Source organism: Photinus pyralis, unplaced genomic scaffold, assembly GCF_008802855.1.
Source record: "Photinus pyralis isolate 1611_PpyrPB1 unplaced genomic scaffold, Ppyr1.3 Ppyr1.4_LG5, whole genome shotgun sequence".
NCBI lineage: Eukaryota > Metazoa > Arthropoda > Insecta > Coleoptera > Lampyridae > Photinus > Photinus pyralis.
This window is the reverse complement of record NW_022170596.1, coordinates 42,172,478-42,194,108: the sequence shown is the minus strand read 5'-3', so window position 1 is coordinate 42,194,108 and position 21,631 is coordinate 42,172,478. Positions and strand designations below refer to the sequence as shown.

At 37.7% G+C, this 21,631-nt stretch overlaps 3 protein-coding genes across 3 annotated transcripts; 2 read left to right on the top strand and 1 right to left on the bottom strand.

Annotated features, from left to right (window-relative positions):
• Positions 1–49: 49 nt before the first annotated feature.
• On the bottom strand, positions 50–7,609 carry LOC116170933 (tubulin glycylase 3A-like). Its single transcript, XM_031487498.1, has 6 exons — positions 7,436–7,609; positions 7,249–7,382; positions 6,014–7,194; positions 5,866–5,956; positions 5,400–5,818; positions 50–529 (listed from the first exon to the last, which is right to left on the bottom strand). Exons 1-6 carry the CDS (start codon positions 7,517–7,519, stop codon positions 78–80), a joined length of 2,361 nt encoding a protein of 786 aa, XP_031343358.1. The 5' UTR covers positions 7,520–7,609; the 3' UTR covers positions 50–77.
• Positions 7,610–9,518: 1,909 nt separating this feature from the next.
• LOC116170750 (sodium channel protein Nach-like) lies at positions 9,519–12,155 on the top strand. Its single transcript, XM_031487255.1, has 4 exons — positions 9,519–9,611; positions 9,659–9,961; positions 11,471–11,579; positions 12,111–12,155. Exons 1-4 carry the CDS (start codon positions 9,589–9,591, stop codon positions 12,153–12,155), a joined length of 480 nt encoding a protein of 159 aa, XP_031343115.1. The 5' UTR covers positions 9,519–9,588.
• Positions 12,156–12,466: 311 nt separating this feature from the next.
• LOC116170936 lies at positions 12,467–18,813 on the top strand. Its single transcript, XM_031487501.1, has 5 exons — positions 12,467–12,596; positions 15,651–15,704; positions 16,470–16,593; positions 16,959–17,062; positions 17,113–18,813. The coding sequence occupies exons 1-5, from the start codon at positions 12,581–12,583 to the stop codon at positions 17,301–17,303; spliced, it is 489 nt and encodes a 162-aa protein (XP_031343361.1). The 5' UTR covers positions 12,467–12,580; the 3' UTR covers positions 17,304–18,813.
• The last annotated feature ends 2,818 nt before the right edge of the window (positions 18,814–21,631 follow it).

Here is a 21,631-nt window from a genome sequence, read left to right as displayed (position 1 = left end):
AATATTAGTTACTGCGTATTAATAAAAGGAAGGCGCCATTTATGCCATATTTAATTGTTATACAATGCGGTTACCATTTATTGTGTACATAATTCTGTATATCGATTATAAGCCTTTGTAAGGTCTTGTATTGATTTCATAGTGTCTTTCAAGATTTCCGTAGTATCTAAACATCTCAATCTATCATCCCCAATTTCATTTGTGCTGTTTTCAGTTTCTGCTCCATCTCCTATTTCGTGTTCTGAGTTTTTATTATCATCACGTGGCATCACAGCTAACAAATTTTGTAGCGTTTGCCTGATTTTACCCACAGCTTCCTTTAGTTCATCGTGATCTAGTTCACAGGATCTGCAAAGTGGTAGATGGCTCTCTGATTCGTGCGGCTCATAAAAGTAACTGATAGGTAGCTGCTGCCCTTGAAGTTGCAGATTCGAAGCGTCAAGAGACGGTAATGTTATCTTTTCATCTTGGTATATGAGCTCAAATTGTCCAGTCGATGCATCTGGGTTCTGGGGATAATCGACGGCTACTGAAATTTGAAAGATCGTAATTATTATACTACTTACACATCCATGCATGCATTTTTTTACTTGCTGAAAGTACTGCATCGTTCTCTAGATATTTAGAAAAATAAAATTGTCTAAGATCCCACATACGTGCAACCTTTGCCTATGCGTTTACCAAGTGAATACCTTTTTTTAGCAATCTTGATATTTAATTTAATTGTTTGGAAATAAACAGGATTTTTCCTAATTAATACATTACATGTAAACAAACGCATTGCAAATGGGTTGCCTTAATTAAAATGTATGTAATTAATATTTCTGTCACATGGAGGGAGCACATGCGTTCTTACATTGATGCTTACACCACGAGCAGCTGTTACGCTGTGCCTTCTCTGCGAGAGAAAAACATAGTATTTGCAATGTGTTTGTTTGCATGTTAAGATTTGCTAAAATATGTATTTTACTCTGTAAACAGATGAGCGAAGGTTGCCCTTATGCGGGATCTTGTACTATTACCAATGCTATTACTACTAACTACTGTATAAAAATTATACAGGGCGACATTTTAAAAAGTTTCATTGGGGCATATTTTACCTATTGGAGACGGGTAGGGACGTTTCATACCCGGACGACTCATACCCGGACACCACATACCCAGGACAACTCATACCCAGGACAACTCATGCCCAGGACAACTCATACCCAGTATGACTCATAATACCCAGTACCCCTCATACCCAGGACAACTCATACCCAGTACAATTGGTACCCAGGACTATTGATACCCCATGATAACTCATACCCAGCACTATTCTTACCGACGATAATTCTTACATAGGGTGCGCCATACCCGGGAAATTTTACCAGCTAACCGAATTTTATAATGAAATCCCGGTCAAAAGCAAAGTAAAGAAAATTGAATTACTTCAAGTGAAATTTTAAACATGACCACTTTTAGTCTACATTTCACAGTTTAACTGTTGATCCAAATTTTCATTATAAAATAATGAGGGGAGGAAACTGAACAGTTCTTACACATGTTGAATATAAATAAACCTTGAGGATCCAAAGGGGTATATTGAGTATATAATGCGGTAGCTATTCCCTCGGGTGCTGACAAACGTGTCCCGAGATGATGCCCACATGTGTAAAATTTCCCGGGTATGGCGCACCCTATGTAAGTATTATCGTCGGTAAGAATAGTGCTGGGTATGAGTTATCATGGGGTATGAATAGTCCTGGGTACCAATTGTACTGGGTATGAGGGGTACTGGATATGGGTCGTACTGGGTATGAGTTGTCCTGGGCATGAGTTGTCCTGGGTAAGTGGTGTCCGGGTATGAGTCGTCCGGGTATGAGTTGTCTGGGTATGAAACGTCCCCGACCCAAAATTTTCTCACAAAATGAAGATGTAGCAAATGCACACGACAATCTCTTATTCAAAAGTGACCGGAAAAGAAAAGATAAGCGAAGGAATTTTATCAAAACCAAGGACGACTGGACAGAAGAGTGGACAACAAGAGCATAGGCAACACAAAATACTTCCGAGAAAAATAACACCGTTATAAGATATCAAAAAATGTCGAAATCATTTTCGTAGAATGGAGAATCATCAAATCTGAACGAGCAAGGACATATCTAACCACTTGATTATTGCCCCACCCCTCAAAATTCCAAATTGCAGTCCATCACTTACGACTCGCCATTGGAAAGCTCCTAAAATGATTTTAATACATTAACGGAGAGGTCTCCATTCCAACGTTGTGTAATATCTACAAGGACAGTTTTTTTATGTCTTGGGACGTGGGGGGACTTGAATTAAATGCAGAATTTTGTGCTTAAGAAAAGACAAGAACAAATATATAATAATAAATATAGGAAATAACAGCACAAATTGTAAGTGTCTAAGTTTAATGTAACAATAATTAAAGATTAAATGTAAGGACTTTGACTGCTGATTTTGAACTGATTGTTTTTATAAAAGGCGCCAGTAAGTATTTTTGCTGTTCTGTTTTTAGATCGGTAGGTAAGTAATTTTGGTAAATACTCAGAAATGACCGATCGCGCAAAAAAATATATAAAGCAACTACGACAACAAAACGTAAAAAGAAAAATATACAAATCAAATAGGTATCTCAAATCGTTCAATAAAATCAGGTAACGAGTCAAATGCCGTAAATCGAAAAGAACAAGACACAAAAGTCATAAATACAAGTGGAAAACAATCAATTCAGTACAAGGTTAGCAAATCTACGTTCAATTTAGACAAAACAACTCGTAAAATGATAAATTGCATGTTACAAAAAAAGAACTTATGAAAATCATAGTTCTACCTCCAGCATCGTTTCAATTCATTTAATTGGAAAAGTACATAAGTGAGACTGGCAGCAATAAGTAGGTAGGTACTAAGGTTAAAGCCCATTATCGCCTAGGCAAATCCTAAATGTTGTAGAAATCTTAATTACAGGACCCACTTTTCGTATGTGCTAAGGACACAAGAGCTGCAATCCGCACGAGATGAATTAAAGGAGCATATATGCAGCTGAGAATCAAACTGCACTCGTACTCTTTCCAAGAAATAGTTATATCGAAACGTACAGAGCAACAATACACTGATTGTTATTACGTCCCCAAACTAGAGTTTAGTTATTCTTTGAAAGTTCCTTCAAAGAAATTAGCCTAGCACGCATATACCTAACTATATAATTTAAGACCCTCTGCAGAGGCACCTCTAAAAAGCATTATGCGGGTCACTCTGTAATTGAGCGTAAGCCTGTTGAGGGCCCAGAACAAGAGAGGCATAATAAATAAATAAATTTCCCATATCCTTGTACATATTTCCACTTGTTAAGTGCGGTGCATGAGCCGTCAATATGCGCATTTCGACTAACAACAATCGAACAATAAGGAACAAGATGTCTTACAACCAACAATAATGATGTGCATGTCTGTTAAGAAGCAGTACCTATGGCATTTTCGTCGAACTTATTTGTACGAGTGAATTGGCTTTCGTCGTTAATCGCGAAGCTGTCGTTCAACCAGCCAGTAATCTTCGTTATCGCTAGGTATCTACTACAAAAAGGTAAGTAATCGCCTTCTTCTCAGAAGATGAAGACCCAATTCGAAACAACAATAAGTATAAGGCCTTTCATACCTATTCATATTCCTTTCGTAGGTAGTTATTCGAATTTTTAGTATACATGTGCCGTGTCGATCACTACCATCAATATTTAGAATCAATGTACCTACTTTATTTGTGTTTTTAATCAATAAACACGTTAATCGTTATTGTCGATCTACTTTCATCAAAAGCATAGCAAGAGTCATTACATTTCATATACAGTCCATTATAACTATCGAAGCTTGTACACGCAATAAACTCTTGTATCGTGAATACATAGGTAAATAAATACTTAATAAAACAATATAAACGCATATAATATCCTGTTCTCCATATTGAACATATCAAATAGACAACGAAACAAAAGCGATTCAATATCTTACAGGATTAATTAGGTATAGCACACAAAATCTCTACAGTTCCGTAATAGCTCCAATTGATTGGTATAGCTTCCCCTGTCATTCTTTTCTTTCTACAGGACTAGCTACATGGAATATAGTATGGGTGAGTATATAATTTCTTTGTATGTAAGCTTATCAGGTTCTCCAAAATTCACGTTTTGTATTCAACAGTTCCGTCTTCCGTCCGTTTTCAAGGTGTCACCCTAGCTGTAGAATACAAAAGGTGCATATGGCATTAACTTGTCCAAACTAAAATTTGACCTAACAAAAATGGCCAACCCCCATCAAATTTGTATCGAAAGGGAATCAAATTTCATTTTATTTTGAAATCTTATACATTTCTTCCAATTAGGAGAAACCTCCTATTTTGGTCATTTTGTGATGCCCATCTGTTCGTTAGGCAACCAACATGCCACCTTACCGACGGTAGCTGGGACCGATCTCTAATTTCAACTGTATACCCTGGACCAGGGCAAAGTTACACGTTCCCGGAGGGGGTGGGGCCCGCTAACCAAAACTCTTTGGTTGAGAATCTATGTGCGATATATGAGTTACGATTCAATAATTTCAACATGTTTTGTAATTTTAAAGCTTAGATTTACCCTCCAAGACCATCGGGTAATTTCTGTTACTACTTCTAAGAAAAGATTTTATCAGACCAGAGATAACTCACATTCTGTACACTTCACCCTTTCTCAGAATTGGTACTGCCTGATGCTTAAGTACCTTAGACATTGAATAATTTTTATTCACTTGTTTTTAACTTTCATTGCAACCAACCTCGTGTAGATGCAATGCAATGCATTCACGGTTTCTTTTAATTATTACTTACCTAAACTTGATAATTTTACAAATTACTGGTGCTAAGTAACTTTTTTTAAATTTAAAGGTCGAGGTCGAGAGTGTTGAATAACTGCACTTGGCACTGAATTAATTCATTTATGCTAATATTTTGCTACATGTTTCAGTGTTTTGTTGTAATGTTCATTAACGCTATGCCCCTTACACTATTCGAATAGGGTAATAATGAATATTAATATTTAACATCAGGGTGACTAGTTTTGAATATGTGATATCTCTACCTACTTAATTTTGGTAATATTAATTTGAGCGTTGCAGGTAAAAGTGCATAGGTATAAGCCATCTGACAGACGCCAGAGCCACTTTTCTGCAGGTATTGATAATAATCGATTCTTTTAGTTGACCCTTGGAAATGTTTCCAAAATTCTTATTCCTAGAGGCTTTAAACTCCCAAACAGGTCTTTGTTATTTGCATGTTTCAAAATAGGTACCCCACATCTGCCCAGATCGGATTTCTGCGTGTAGGAATTTTGGAATTTTTTTAAGAGCTGGGTTGTGTAAAAATTGTACCTTTAATTACATCCCTCAGTAATTGCGGACACATTCTGGCAGTAATCGGAGTTGAGGCATGTAACGCAGGTTTGTTGTTAATTTCGATTAACCATGGTGCGAAATCTTCGGTAAGTATAAAGTCAGCCCCATATATCTCGAAACACCTCTTTCTCACGTCGCAGGTCTCATTCATCAATACGGCGGCGGTAATCGCTTGTTTCATCCCTTGATAAATGATTTCTTTGTAAGCGTTTGGTTTACCAATGCTTGCCAAATACTCCTGAAATCGTGCCGAATCCCACATATTGCACGTTGGCAATTCCTGATGACGATCGCAGTTTCTGTACTTGCTTTGGACCGAGTTGTTCGTCAAGTGGATTGCCTCGTTAAGTCTGTTAAGCGTATAATTCTGTGAGCTAAATCTTAAGTAACAGTCTCTGAAATTTTATGTGCAAGCACTTCTCAATTATTTGTATGATCGTACTTATATATCCAGATTGTTAGACGAGTTGTGGTGCTCACTAGAAACCACTGCCTTATATCAAACTTTGTCTTGTGTATTAACAGAGGCTTTTCTGTAACAACATTGGAAGTTAATAGATACAATTGTTAATACAATTCGCGATACCTACCAACATATTTTTGGATGATATACTTCTTTGATGAATTAATTCTAATCGTCTTCATGATATATTGTAGCGTTCTACACAGATATATTCCTTCTCCTCTAGAACCATTAGAAGGCTTTAGAATCCAAACATTAAGCGTTCCATCCGTTTCTAGATTTGGTCTAAACTGTTTCATTTCTTCCAACAATCGCGTGGAAGTCTCCACCATGAACTTTACCGAATCGGCGTGGTCCAATTTAAATGGGAGCCCAATATGTGAAATTCTATGAAAAGTTTCTAAAAAGTCATTCCATTCTAGGTGCGTTGCTTCGTCTATGACATAATCGATGTCATCGTGTTGTAAACGCCGTATCGCATTTGTAATTTCTTTAACGGCGAAATTGTACATCTTCATAGGCTCTTGTCCATTTTCTGAAACGACTTGGGATGATCGTTTACGGTCAAGTTTGTTTGAAACATGTTTCAAAAGAGATAGAGCGGCAGTTAAGCGATAATCGCGCAAAAATTCTTCCATTTCGCTTTGATTGGATAAGTCGTAGGATCGGGGATAACGAATGTTGGCAGTGCCTGGACTTTGGACCCAATAGTACTTCTGTTTCATGGCTTGCGAAAATCCAATCTTCGATATGTAGTTGAATGCGGTGCGCTTGAATCTGTTAAATAGCGTTAACTTGATGGAGTCATTGCAAACGTGGTAACATTCAAAGTTTTGATCCCAAAACAAATCAACTTGATTATGATCGATTAGTCTTGACAATATCACCCGTTTATGTAAGTGACCATCGATTCTATCAAAAGCACCTTCGAGAAGCTCTGCAATTGGAGCCTCAAGCAGTGATTTAAGACGTTCTCGATTAATCGTGTTGTACATTATTCTAATTTTTTCCACCCAGCCTCGCGCCCATAACGCCTTTCTTACTGTGAAGAAATTTCCGCAAACTGTGAACGTTTTGTTGCATTTTACTGCAGCTTCGGCTTGGTCCCTTAGTAAGTTTAGTAATTTGCTTTGAGCGTTTGTAAGAGACTTTAAGAAAAGGCGCGACGCTGGAGGATTTTCATTGCTTTCTATTTTCCTGGGCGATCGCCGCATTTTGTTTCTAGCCCCATAGTAGTTATCTGCAGATTTAGAACGAAATCCTGATCGATCTATCTTATCCAGTTTTTCAAGGCGCCGAGTTGTTTTACTAAAAGGTAGCCGTTTTCAGCATTATATTATTACTAGAGCACCTGCAACATACGAAGAGCATAACTTGTCTTTTTTGAATGTAGTTCCTTTATCATTATCAGATGTTTTCCTTTCTTGTGATTTGTCACTCCATTTACCTAATCCCTGTTGAAGTAGTCGCAAGATTTCTTCAATGCTTACATGTGCCTTTGGAATAAAAGTGTAAGGTAGGTACTTTGTATGGTAAGCTAAGTACTCACATCAATTGAAAAAGAAATTTTTTTATTCCGAATTTGATCACCAGTATCAAGTATAATCTCTGTAATTTCCCCAATTTCTTTCATCTTACCCTTAATTTTGATATGGTATTTATCCTACATTAGATTTTTAATAGTTTTTTTTAATGATTTGATGTATTTGACAGTGACATTGTATGGCACCGTTGACTATGTTCTTTTTGTCCAAAATCCCACCCAGATCCCGTCTGCTGGACAAAACATTATATGCAGGTGGGAATGTGGGATGAGGTAGCCGCATCAGTGGAGTTCTGTTAACTGGCAATCATTAGTTTTCTATGATTGAGGTCCCGACTCTAACCACATGATTGCGATGTTCTGAAGATACCTACTTCCAGTAGGTACCGTGGGTGGGAGATAAGCTTAATATAATAAATAAGGTAGAACTATACGTAGAGGTAACGACTACTGTCAGATCTTTACGGAATGGATTAACAGTGGTTTTGTCCAAATTTTAGCTAAAAGCGTAAATTATCAAAATCATCGTGTGAGACCGAAGGGACTTCAGCGCAGTGGCAGACCAGTATAATGTATTTGACGTTATATTGCTTCCTGTGCTTATTTTATTATGTACACTTTGCAAATAAATAAATATTATTATTATTATTATTCTATTAGCCAGTGTTGACTCTACCATCAATAAGATCAATAAGAAGTACTCAATTTTTGGGCACTTTTCATAGCTCGAGCTTTTAATGGCGACATGAGAAAGGGACCGCGATTAGAGCTCTCAGAAACTTTTGGACGCCCAAAGTCGACTATACCCCTCGAAGGGTACTTACAAAGAAAGGTGTTAGGCACCGACAAGATCTAACAGATGGCGGAGGCAGAACTTCAAATGTGAATTGCGGCCGAACGGAACGTCGGAAGAGGGTACCTTTCTGTTTTACCAAAATTCGGGTCGATCTGAGACAATTTTTTTTTCGCGCCTGAAAAGAAGGCAGTGTATAACCTTTCTTTTTTTGCCAAAAATCGGCTAGGTACACCAAAATTTCTCGGGAAAACACTTTTTCTTATTAATTTTGGTGCGTAGAATCCAAAACAATTCGTACTTTTTCGATTAGACTTCTCAATCAAAAGTTATAGACTAGAAACCAATTTCGAAAGAAAATTCAAAGGGCTGTAACTTTTGAACTAGTAGCCCAATCTTGGAACTGTTTGAAATTATGGATTCTACAGGCCACATTCTATAAGAAAATTTTTTTCTGGGTCGATCTGAGACAATTTTCGGGCCTCAAAAAAAGGCAGTGTATAACCTTCCTTAATTTTGGGGATGACAACACTGAGTTTTATTATTCCAGTCATTAGGTTATGGTTTTCAGTATTGCCATTCCAATCTTAAGTTCCTTAGGTACTATTTTCAAGTTTCTTAATTTTTGTTTCATGTTTCTAGTTTCCGATTCTACTCCAAGTGTAAAAAAATTCATATGTAGCTATGCAGTTTAAGTGTTTGGAGACTTATTCTATCCAAAATAGAAACTCTTTATTGAACTGGGGGAGGTCGGGTAATTTTTCCCTTGTATCGATGTCAAATAAACAATATATCTTTACAGTGATGATGAATCTACTTTTAGTGCAAAATGGATTGTGTCGGAGGTTATTCATAGATTTTAAACTACACATCTAAACGGTTGATTAAATTAAAGATAACATCGTAAATAGACTAGAATGTGATTCCACTTCCTGTCATGGTAATCATATCTGATCTTGCACGAACTACTGAAATCAATATAGGTATTACATATTCAAAAAACGATCATTTTGCACTGAAATGTCGACGTCTATACGGAAAACAATGTTAAAGCTAGTGTTCAACAGATTTTGCATGACTACATCCTTACATGGTTTAAGATTTTTGGTGATAGCCAAAAGTACAATATGCGAAAGGTTTTTATGTTACAAATGCTATAAATAATTAACTAATTGTTTGTAGAATATTTTGGGGAGCCGTAATTCTTTCAGGGCTAATAGGGGTAGCGATTGTATTACCGTATACGCGGTACTCTATGAGAAAGGATGAACCACTCGTTGTGACAGATTTAATGCTCAACCCCATCTGGAAATATCCATTTCCGGCTGTTACGATTTGTAGTAACAATAAGATTTCCAAGAGAAAAATGAATAAATTAATACAGAAACTGTACGCAACCTTAGGAGTAAGATAAAATATTTAGGCACTTCTTCTAGAGTATTGCCCACGACCGCGAAACCTATAGGGATGCAACAGATCAGATTGTTGTTACAATTGTTTCCTAATGTTCGTGACGTTGAATTGGATATCGAGGATTTACAAAGTTTACAAACAGTTTTAGATTATAATAACATGACGGTACAGGACGCTTTATATAATATTAGCCCCAGTTGCAAAGATACAGTTATCCAATGTAAATGGAAGGGTGATATCAGACGCTGTGGCAGTCTTTTTGAGGAAGTCATAACTCCGATGGGCATCTGTTGTAGCTTCAACTATGTTCACAAGAACATATCGCAGTAAGTGTAAACAAAGTTATTGTGATAAATTATGATAGTTAATTCTATGGTAAGTTTCATTTACAATGGCTCTTTATTTTCGTCGTTAGAGGTCATCCTAGTGTTATAGGTTTTACAGTGACTCTTAGGTTTCATTCACCTTACGTTATTCTTTTATTGCTAGAGGTCACACTATGTACCTTCCAGCTACAGTGACTTTATAGAGACAGTGGCGACAATAGAGTGTCTAATTTCTGATTGCTGGTTGTTGAGATCGCCGCCCATGTTGCATCGAGTATAGACCTATAATATTATAATAATAATAAAATAATAAAAATAATAGTATAACATTGTATTGTAGCGTACGCAGCACGTCATACTGGTATTGTGTGTTGCCTACTTTAAAAATAAATTTTCTATGCAGCATGGCGACTGGGCTTCTATTGTCGCCACTGTCTCTATAGTCACTGTATTTTCTGCACGTAATTCTATCCTTTCTTTTATTTTTTCTTGCGTACAAGCTATACTTATTCCCTTCAGAGATGATCCTGCATTCATAGTAGTTACAAATTAATTTTCTTTTATTGTATTCTAATTAAAGGTCTCAACGAAAGGAATCGTTTTCTACCAACTACTGCCCTTCTTTCTGTCCTCTTATCAAAGTACGGGGTGGAGGGGGATGGGAGGGGAGTGGGATTAGTTTTATCCTTCATGGTACTCTAATGAAAGGTCTCACCGAAAGGAATTAATTTCTACCAACCATAGCCTTCCTCCTCGACATCTTATCGTGATCAGGTTATTCTCTTATACCTCAAAAACGGATTGTGGGAAGAGGGGCGATTGAGACGTCCATTGGTGATGTCAAAACAAAAGCTTATTTCGGTTAAAAAATGCTTTATCTGCATATGAGTTGTGCACAATTTATACTTGTTTTCTATTCTCTCTTAATTTTCTCTTCTGGATTTCGTTATTATCTACCATTCCTGGTTACCGAAGAATACATCTTTCGCACTTCGATCTACGTTATTTTTGTCACTCTGATTCATTCATGTTAGTGTGTTATACGAAAATATTTAGTTAACTATGCTTTGTAAGTTAGTTTTTGAAGTTACCGAGACCTAATCCGCAACCGATATCTATGACTTTTATTTGCGTTACATTGTTTATTTACAGTTTGAATTAATTAAATCATTGCTGTTATATAGAAATTTAGTTAATTGTGCATCGTAAAGTAATTTTCTTGAAGTTAACGCCACGTTTATGCTTTTATATCACAGATTTTTACGGACGATTCGTTGTGTATCAAAATTTTGCTTTTGTTTAGTTAACGTTAATTGCATTATTGATTCTTGTTGGGTGTTAATTAAAAGCATGAATAAAACGAATAACAGATTTGAATTAATGTTGTCTAAATTATCGGTAAATCATGTGAAATGTTAAAATAGGATAATGCTGTGATTTAAATGCAAATTAACAATAATTAAAATCTAGTAACAGTAGTTTATCGTAAATGTCTCACTTTGTTGTTAGGAAAGAAAAAAGACTAGCTGGCATGGGAAAATATTCGGGGCTAATTGTTACGTTATATAATGACGTAAATGACTATGTTTTCACTGACATACTCGCTTATGGACAAAAGGTTTGTATACATTTCAATCTGCATATTTCTTGTATTTAGTTTGACTGACATTGCGACGATTCGTCGTTCGTTATTTATTACGAAACATTATTTTTAGCGCATTTTTGAAACGCCATTATATTCGTTATGACTGGCTGTCTGGCTGGCAGGCTGACTGGTCGACTGTCCGGCTGAGATCTCAGCAGTTACAATAGCTAGAGACTTCAAATTTTCACTAAAAGCTTTCTGCTATAGTGTTGATCTGCAGGTTCTAGTCTATTTCGAGTTAGATTAATCGTGTGATCGATAATTTTAAACTTTGCTAATAAAATGATCTGAATTAGGTACCAAAAATGCGCTTTAATCGTGCACATGCTGATTTACAACTTGCTTTTAATAGCATTACACCTTCTTTACCAGCAAGTTCAAACTCGCCTACGATATCGTGAAAAATAACGTTTGTCGTTTTTAATCACAATTCAAGATGAGACCAAGCTCGTGAAAGCATCACATCCGTTTTTCACGTATCGTGATTATCGCGATTCGTAATAGACGGAGCGCTGTGTGAACGGGGTGTTAGAACCGAATGCACCATAGTGATTCGTCCTCTATTCTTCTTCATTTGGACACAATTACCTACCTACTTACAAAAATTAAACATAAAAGACTTTTTTTTACTTATGAAGTTCGTAGACCCCATCTTTAAATCAACTCTGCTTACCTTGGTTCCCTAAGTCATACAAAAACATTCTATTAAAATGTTACAGGCGCTGATACACTTTCCTTATGATGCTCCGGGTTTCACTCAAAGAATCGTCATGCTTCCTGATGAGGTGATGTTAAAAATATCGGTGAACCCAACTTTACACCGTGTTGATAAAAATTTGGCACAATCGCTTTATTGTTTGGCCCGTGTGGATCAAAATACAAACACGTTCTATACCTATGGCAATTGTAAGATTCGCTGCAAAGTGGAAGTGGTAATAAAATACTGCAACTGTGTCCCGGTGTTTAGCAATATAATGCACCACAACAAAGGTAAGGTATGAGTGCATTTTTGAAAAAATATAGTGAGTGCACCCTCGAAATTCCTTACTTTTAAGCCATAAAACATTTGCGATCATCTTTTGGCACATAATTTATTTTATTGGGAAATCATTCAACCTTACATGTAGATATATATTTACTTAAGAACCCTAACTGCTTAAAATATCAACAAAAGCCCGAGGATGAGGATTTGGTTTGTAAAAGAATTAACTGTGCTTTCAGTAACGGTAATCACAAATGTGCTATGCAAGATACCTTTCATTGGAACCTACAGATGCTCACCATTTTATTTCCGCTCGATGGTTCATTGAAGAGTCTCTTTACTTTCTTTTCTGTGTAGATCGGACATTTTTAATCATTTACTCATTTGATTTGTTTAACTCTACCAATTACGCTAACGCTAGGGTCACACTCCCACCCCCACGCCGTTTATTTTTGCAATTCCGCCAAACTGATGCCAATGGTTTCCTGACTCCATCAGGTCACAAGCACAACGCAAACCGAACTCAATGATGAATTAAAAATGATCGCCAATTACATCATTCCGTCCCTTAGGATTCAAAATGTCGCCAATTTTTAAAATTGGGGCGAATTACAGTCAACATATCGTTAGAGCGATTTTTACGTTTAGGGTGTCGTTTTCGTGATTTTCATGACAAAAATAAGATCTTCGTTTTTATATCTACGCCGATAGATTGTATGATATCTTTAACGTACGACAATACTCGAAAGTTTTGACTGATTTGCGTAGTTGATGCGGTGTGTCCAGTGTGCACATTCGTAAATAACAGAAGCGTTATCCCTCCGAAAAACTCTGCAGCATTTTTGTACAACTTTGCTTTTCAAAAAAAAGCCAAACTTAAACCTACAAATAACCTAATGTCCAACTCCGCTGAATTGAGATAAACATTTTTGTGAAAAAAATAAAAGTGTAAAGAATCGAACCTGAGCCGCCTGCAAGACTAGTGTCTATACCACTAGACCATTATGGCACACATTCTATCGTGATTAAAAAAAAAAATTAAATATGCATCCGGTGTTCTATTGGGTACCACCAAAAAGGCTCATTTTTTAATGAATTGTTATGCATTTTGAATAAACAAGTAGGTATATAAGCGAGTATGGAACATTATGTCAAGGCAAATGGTTTCTCGTTGGGGCCAGTCAGAGGAACGTTAAAGGAAAAACAACATTCTATGACGAACAACACCGAGGCGACCGTCCTTCCACTTGCCGTGCTCAGAATGTGGTTGAAGATGTCCGACGGGCCAGTGATACCGATAGGCGCCTAACGCCTAATGAAATCAGATCCCGAGATCGCGAGATCCCGAAATACCGGGATCTCGAAGCATTTTTGCGGGATTAATCCCGCACATAAATGGAGCGGGATCCCGCGGGATTTGCGGGACTGAGGAATTTGTCGACCAAGGGGACGACTCTGTTTGCTTTGTTAATGAAACGCATAACGGAGAAATTATTTTTAAAATAATTTTTAAATAATTTTTAAACTTTTTTTTCTTCGAATCTTATCTCATGAAATCGGCATAGATATAAAAAATGTTCGTGATACAGAAATTAATTTTCAATATTATTTTTCATTTTCTTCGCAAAAATCGCCCTGAAATAAATCTTAGACGCGAGAAGAAAAATCTGCCATGAAAACTATCCGGGAGCACAAAGGATTCGAATAAACACACAATTATTTGATTGACGTACAATGTTCAAAATTTTTTCCGATACACACGAAATGAAAAATTAATACAAAATTCCTGAAATAAAGAAAAGCTTTGTGGATATAATACTCAGCACGCAACCGTTCACCAAATAAAATAAGAGAATTTAAAAAATCACTTAGTTTTTTTCTCTTTTAATAATCCAAATAATAAATTTTAATAACAAGGGAACCTTAACAGAAGACCGCGCGGTGCACTAACTGCTTGTTTTTTTCAACTTGACAGACTTTTTCCAAAAATAAAACGGACCAACTTCTCACACAACTGTAGTTACCGTATAATAATGACAAATTACATACGCTTTCCAACCGTCGCGAACCAGCTAGTCTCGTTTTTTGGTTGATTCCCGCTTTTAAAAGAACACCACTTCCACAATAAAATAATTTCCTTCCTCTGGACTTTCATATAAAGCCGCCAATTACAATTAAACTTGATAACAGGGTATCCCGTCATTATTTTTGTTGTTTAGACCGAAATAACGTCTACATGACGTTGTTTACACAATACATTACTTGAATTTCGCCTCAATTTTACTAGTTGGCTCCATTTTCAATGTTAAGGGACGGAATTTCTGGTTCTGGGACTCAAATTACTCTAATAGGTCTAGGGAACATGCGTATGAAGTTTAATATGAAATATCGAATAATACCAGCCTTCCTGGATCTGTTTCTACTAAGATGGGAAGAGGACAAAACGTTGAACATTTAAGGGTGATTTGCTTATGGCGCTAGGTTTGCATGCACTCCTTTGAAATTATTATTTTGTGAAAGCGAATGGAAACATTTCCCATAGCCATATATTGTTGGACCATTTTCACTATGCATATTCCCTTTTGACGGTCATGAACATAATTTTGCAACTTTTAATTTTATTTTAAGTTTTAATACTAAGCTTTCGAAATTTCAAACATCAAGTGTACTCACAATAATACTATATTCTTAGTTGTTAAACAACACACGAAACATGTTTTTTTATTATTATTATTTTCTTTTGTCGGTTTTGTTCAATCGTCATTCCCATATGTATGTTAATCATACGTTTCACATCATCATTATATAGTTAGTTTCATTCCACTTTGTTGTTTAGTTAATTAAATTGGAGGGGTTAAGTGGAAGAGCAGATGTGTGGCCATGTACTCCATCTGAACTGCGCCCCATTGGATTGTGTCAAAATTATATCTTTTCTTTTCCTTCTATTATGTTTTATATATTTTATCCACTATCCAATAAAAGACAATTTATTATTATAATTTATTATATGCTTAGAGAGGAATCAAATGTATCTATTTTTCATAATGTATAGTTCTTTACAGGTCACCTAAGACAGTGCCGTCTGACCGATGTACCTTGTGTGTCCAAATACAATAGTAAGTGAAATTGCATAATTACTATTGTGAAACAAATAGCAATAAAGCCATACATTATAGTTCTACTGATTCATAAACACTAACATACCTTTTGGGGGTTTCAAGAAGTGATTCATTTTGAGCACAATACGTATTTCGATTCTTTTATTTGTTTAGTTTATCAATTTTGTTTTAGATTTGATCTTAAACAAGTCCTGGTCAAAAATAATGTATACTCCTCCAGATACCTCAACTGCAGAAAGAGTAATATGTCAGTTTCTCCGTGATTTAGTTATATTTCATTTCAATCTTAGACTTTCCTCATTTTGAAAAGAAGGTCAAAACTCACAGGAAACCTGGTTTATTAGTTATGTGCTACACTTGAGATAATCGAGGGACATTACTTCTGACCAAAACCGTACATTCTATTGGTTGGTGTTGAATTTAAACTTTATAGAACCCATAGAAATGACATCTACCTACTGTTATCTCTTCAGTCGAAACTTTTGCGTTATATTTTATATATAAAACGTAGATACCTAAATGTCCAATAGATAACTTTCGAAACTAACTTTTGCCTATGTTGCCAGTGGAAACACTACACACTTCACCCATTGAATAAAAACACTATCAATGCTTCACCGTAATGTTGTTGAGTTTGAAGGAAAAATAGCACGTTTTATTCTAAGTAAAGTCAAAATTACCTACTCATTTAGTTCGGTGACAAACAGTTTCACTTTAACTGATGATACTATCCTGACACTATAAAATTTGATTTATTTATAGATATTTTTTATGACGGATCACATGTGAATGCTTGTTCTTGTTTATCTAACTGCTGGTATGCAACATATAAGCTGGAGATATCAAATGGAAAACTACTTAGAAACGACCGAACGGATTATTTATTGTAAGCATCATGTTACTTATTTTGCTTTTAACATGGCCATGTGCCGATGGGCCCATCTCTATTTTTGCCTTCAATAAAATGGTTAAATTGATGACATCCTTCAAACACCCTCCATAAAACGTCACTTATTGTTTACTATAATTATCCCAAGTGTTACGTTTCATGGGGAGGTATTTGAATGAAACTATGTCGCATCTGTTACTAAAAAATTTTTCTGCTCTGCTGATTTGTGTGGTATGGGTTCTAGTTGTTCAGCTTTCTTAAAGGTTTGGCCATAAATGTGGATCCTATCAGTAGAATGGTAGCGATTGCTTCGCATCTTAGTAAACTTGATGACACTCTTATAATTTCATACATTTTGATAGGCCTCCAAATTACAAAAACGTCAGCTTGCTCTTTGTCTTTTTTGGCCGTATGTTTAGCGAAAGTCAAATGGCTACCGTGGTGAATACTTGGGAGGAGTTGAGCGGTAAATATAGTCGTATTTACTAATGTTTTGACTTAAATCATTCACTGCAGGATTATACGGAGGACTTCTCAGCTTGTTTGCTGGTTTCAGTTGTGGAGTTCTGCTTGAGCTAATACAAACAGTTGTCGAGTTGATAGAAGAGAAAAGTTTTAAAGATGCAATGGGTACGTCGAAAAGAAACAAACGCAAGCGAAGCTCGAAGAAGCGCGCGAAATTGACAAGAAAGGAAAATCGGTGGTAAAACGAGCATTAGCAACAATGTTTTTGTAAATTGTCACACACGCAATAAATACTAATGTAGGAGTTTGAGTAATGCTATGAGCATTGTTGGTATTTAAACAATGCTATGAGATAATGTTTTCAACACACTGCACAATTCATGGTGCTTGAGCATTAATAGTATACAAGTGTATACCAAGGTTGCGAAATAATTGTTTGGTGTACCGAGACAATAAGTTGTGGCCGAGGTGTAAGCCGAGGCAAAAACCTCTTTCGGTACACCAAACACATTTTGCAGGCGCGGTGTGCACACCATTTTTTGTGCAATCGCAATATTTATAAATAAAAATAAATTTTCAATTTTAATATCTAACGACCCTTTGTCAATTGTGGCCTGATGCCATGGGAAAGTGTACGTAATAGTGTTGCCATGGTTTTCCATTAATAAATATTACACAAAATGCTCCAATTTTACTTATTATAGCTATAGGGGCCGCTAGAGAGGTGGCGAAGTGCAAGGTTGGTATATACAGGTTGCCTCGTAACTATCGACCAATAGCAATCGAGGCGCGAATACGTCACTGGTATCCCAAAATTTATACGAAATAATAAATGCATGCAGCAATACAGCTGGAAAATTTGATGCGTAGCTATTGTTTACAGTTCTTTCATTACGTTTACGGTTCTTTCATTACGTTTGAATCGTTTATCTAGTGAAACACAAATATTCAGTTTTATATTTTAAAATTTAGTAATTATAAATCGTTATAAATAATACAGTCAATCTTCGTCTGATGTACCAGTGTTTACCGTGAAAGATAAACAGCTTCATCTAACAATCAATTGCGTAGTCACAGTTTATATCGTCTCTACACTTAAGTCTTCGATTTGTAGATGAGATAGGCGGTATCAACGAGACCATATGATCCTCCTGCTTCGGTCAGTTTTAAACACGTTCATCTTCTGCCGGCCCGCAAGCACTAAATAAGATGTAGGTTCCGTCAAAAAATTTGACCGGATGTCTTATTTTTCCCTAAAGCATCATTTTCTTTCATTCTCCGTAAATATCGTGACCGCCAATCAACAATGTTGCTACGTTCCATCAATAATTGAAATTGAAATTAACATTACCTAATTTAGTTATGAGTTTTATTGATTTGCCGTCACAGCAGCAGCTAGCTCTAGCCTTTTCCAAAGGAAATGCCCACATACTGGCAGCTTTCTGTTTGTCAAAGAATTCCACGACCCTTTTAATAATATTTCTAGCTTCTGAATGCACAGGTATTACAGGAGGTTCAATATATGTATAACCTTACGCGTATGTCACATAAGCGGTAATGACAAGATAACGAAATTTGAGTGGCTACCACTGACGTCACTAGCAGACGACTTGATCCCCATTACTGCAGTTACGAGGCAACCTGTAATATACCAACCTTGGGCGAAGTGCCCATTTCGCAGCCGATTGCACAAAAATGTATATACTATATGTACTTATATTATATACTTTATATTATGTGTATTTTGACTGTGGTAATTCCTGTAATAGGCATTATTGCTGTTGGAATTAGATAAATAAATAAATAACTAAATAAAATAAATAAATAAATTTTCATCAATAGTGTTTTAATTGTTACACAACGACGCTAGTTCAAAGAACAATTGTTCATAAATACCTTTATTGTACTAAGACTTTTCTATATCCTCTTTGGCCGCTGCTTCGATGTTCAATTGAAGTTGGCATCTCGGCTGTGCTTTGCAGTCTGCACGGACCGGGCACAGAATTTGCGTGTTGTTACGGATGAGTCTGTAAACGAAGCGAGCCTGTCAATCCGAAGCAGTCCAGCGCTCGCCGCCACGCCGCCGTCCTGTCTCCACGCTTCCAGCCACCGCCGCTCACAAGCGCTACCACGCCACCGCCATCCCGCAGCATAGAAGGCGGCCGTCAGCTGGTGGAAGCCCCATGGCGTATTTCACACACACATAGCATCGCTCGCTGACCTACTGCATCCCAAGGTGCGGCCGTTCATGCGCCTACGGACCCCCACAATGTGATCGAGATGCTGCAGTTTCACGAGGCCATCCGGCGCCAACCGTTCAAAGAGACAAGCTTCCCTGTCATTATTGTACTGAGCGTCAATTCCATCGGGACGCCAGCTAACGCAACTGGGGCTGCCAAATATCGCCATTGGGGGTCGCCACCGCCTTGCCCTGCTGAACACAACTTCTTCGACTATTGGTTGGGCAACCGCATCAACAAAGAAGGATGCGCGATTCACGTGGGCGGCCGCCTCGAAAAAGGTGTTCGATAGTCTCCAAGAAACCCTCGGCCAGCCACTGGAACTCCATCGTCCGGACTTCCGGTTAACGTTAGTGCTCCAAATCGACGCCAGCGGATGCGGTATCATCGGTCTTTTATCAAGAAGACGGCGACGGCACATAGTCAGCTATGACAGCTCGAAACTATTAACCTCGCTTAGGGCAAATATCACGACGTAGCCAAGCGCCTCTGAGGCTGGATCGATCCAAGGACGATCGGAGTAAACTTACACGCTTGGTCCTCCTCCGACGCAGACGAGGAACACCTGACACTGCCCTCACACGACCAACGCCCCACCATCAACTACGTCGAAATGACTATACTCGTGGGAGACGTCCGGGATAACCAGAAGATCAGTCTCGACGCTCAAGAGGCGATCCGATCGTTGGCGATTCATCCACAACGAAAGACCCGCCAACATGGGGCGCGGCGGTATTCAAATGGGGCTGTGTGCACTGTATCACACCTATTTAGCACCACAGCCCAACCCAGTGGGGGCGCGGGACCAGAAAGCCGGGAACTTACACCTCAAATGGACGGGAATCCATACCATAGAAACCCTGACTGGAACCAACGGCTACTGGGTCCGGAGGGGCAACGACGAACTCACTAATGTTCACGACCTGCGAACCGCACCACCTCTACCAGCTCAACCAGCCCCACCAGTTTCTGCTGGAGGCTCTTGGAGAAACTGACCTGCAAACGAAGAGAGCCTGATGTTATTGCTCAGTGCGGCTCATCTAATTAAACACCACGGCGAACCGTCCGCCGGAAATTATAAGCAGCGTCGAAACAGCCAAGAAGCTCAGTCGAGCTGGGAAATAAGCGACCACTGGGACTGGTGGCCATGGCTCTTCTTCCTCTACCGCCAATCCGAGGCAGTCCAGTGCCCGGCGCCGGGGCGTCCCGCCAGTAACCGCAGGGCAACCGCGACCCCACGGTCCCGCAACGCCCTCTACTGTAGGTATGAACTTCGTTCTTCAGAATCCACTCCAGTGGATTTAGCTTAAAACGCGCGACACACTCCGAGATTATGAGTGGCGCAGATTCGGCGGCTGGGGCTGCCCGTAAACGAATGCTTCTATCCCACTATTTCCACTTCTATTTATACGTTATCTGTTGTCATATTAATTTCCGCATATCGTACTATGCGAATTTGTGTATAAAGTTACCGCAACTCTCATAACTCATTTTAATTCCATTTATATTAGCTCATTCCGAATATACATACGTAAAGCAGTACTTATTATTTTATTCTATCTATGTAGAAATAAAATTGCATTTGTAACCGCGCTCATTGCTTTATATTTTTAATTTCCTGTTTGGTTCCCCAAAATACCAACTTGGGTGATAAATAATACGTAAATGAAACAAATTAATTTCCTTGTAACGCAAAAATACACATACATTCTTACGCTCAAGGTTACATTCGTACCTAAAATTAGATCCTGCCTTCGTTTAAATTTCTGTATACGGAAACCCCGAAGTCTAAAGCTTCAGTTCTGAAGTCTAAAGCTTTTTAGATGTAAACGTTGTATACGGCTGTCTGATTCTTAATTATCCGCAAGCCATCATCATCAGGTGTTCATGGTGCTACATTTTCTAGTTTTTACTGATTCCGTACCTTTTGATTTAAGACACATCCAACATTGGACCTGGTGTTCTAGGTTTCAAGCATTACGATTTACGCTTTGAACTTAAGTCTAAGGCTACAGCTGGAAACTTTTTAAAACTTTGAACATGTGTAATGATTTCAGACTATTGGCCTCTGGTTTCAAACTTTGCGCTTCAAATTTTTTTTTCATTTTTAGGATCTAGGGATCAGGCTTCAAGTTTGGGACTTTAAGCTCCAGGTTTAGTTCTAATGATAAACAATTGAAGCGTCAAGGTTTTTAAAGTACCGATTTCAGGATTTGGGACTCTGGTTTTAAAAAGTGGCAAGGTTTGCCCTTCATTTTTTCAGTTCAGGTATCAGGGTTGAAATTGGAAGCCTTTTGGGCTTATGGTTCATGATCCTGTGTCATTGCGTA

What these genes read in the sequence shown, in the direction of transcription:
- LOC116170933 (XM_031487498.1), bottom strand. Translation starts at nt 7,519, where the DNA reads ATGAAAGAAATTGGGGAAATTACAGAGATTATACTTGATACTGGTGAT. An exon ending in AAATTTCTTTTTCAATTGAT is followed by an intron (nt 7,383 to 7,435) that starts GTGAGTACTTAG and finishes TTTATTCCAAAG; the next exon opens with GCACATGTAAGCATTGAAGA. An exon ending in AAAGACAAGTTATGCTCTTC is followed by an intron (nt 7,195 to 7,248) that starts GTATGTTGCAGG and finishes GCTACCTTTTAG; the next exon opens with TAAAACAACTCGGCGCCTTG.
- LOC116170750 (XM_031487255.1), top strand. Translation starts at nt 9,589, where the DNA reads ATGAATAAATTAATACAGAAACT. An exon ending in GTTCACAAGAACATATCGCA is followed by an intron (nt 9,962 to 11,470) that starts GTAAGTGTAAAC and finishes CTTTGTTGTTAG; the next exon opens with GAAAGAAAAAAGACTAGCTG. An exon ending in TACTCGCTTATGGACAAAAG is followed by an intron (nt 11,580 to 12,110) that starts GTTTGTATACAT and finishes GATTCGTAATAG; the next exon opens with ACGGAGCGCTGTGTGAACGG.
- LOC116170936 (XM_031487501.1), top strand. An exon ending in TTGTGTGTCCAAATACAATA is followed by an intron (nt 15,705 to 16,469) that starts GTAAGTGAAATT and finishes ATTTATTTATAG; the next exon opens with ATATTTTTTATGACGGATCA. An exon ending in GACCGAACGGATTATTTATT is followed by an intron (nt 16,594 to 16,958) that starts GTAAGCATCATG and finishes ACATTTTGATAG; the next exon opens with GCCTCCAAATTACAAAAACG.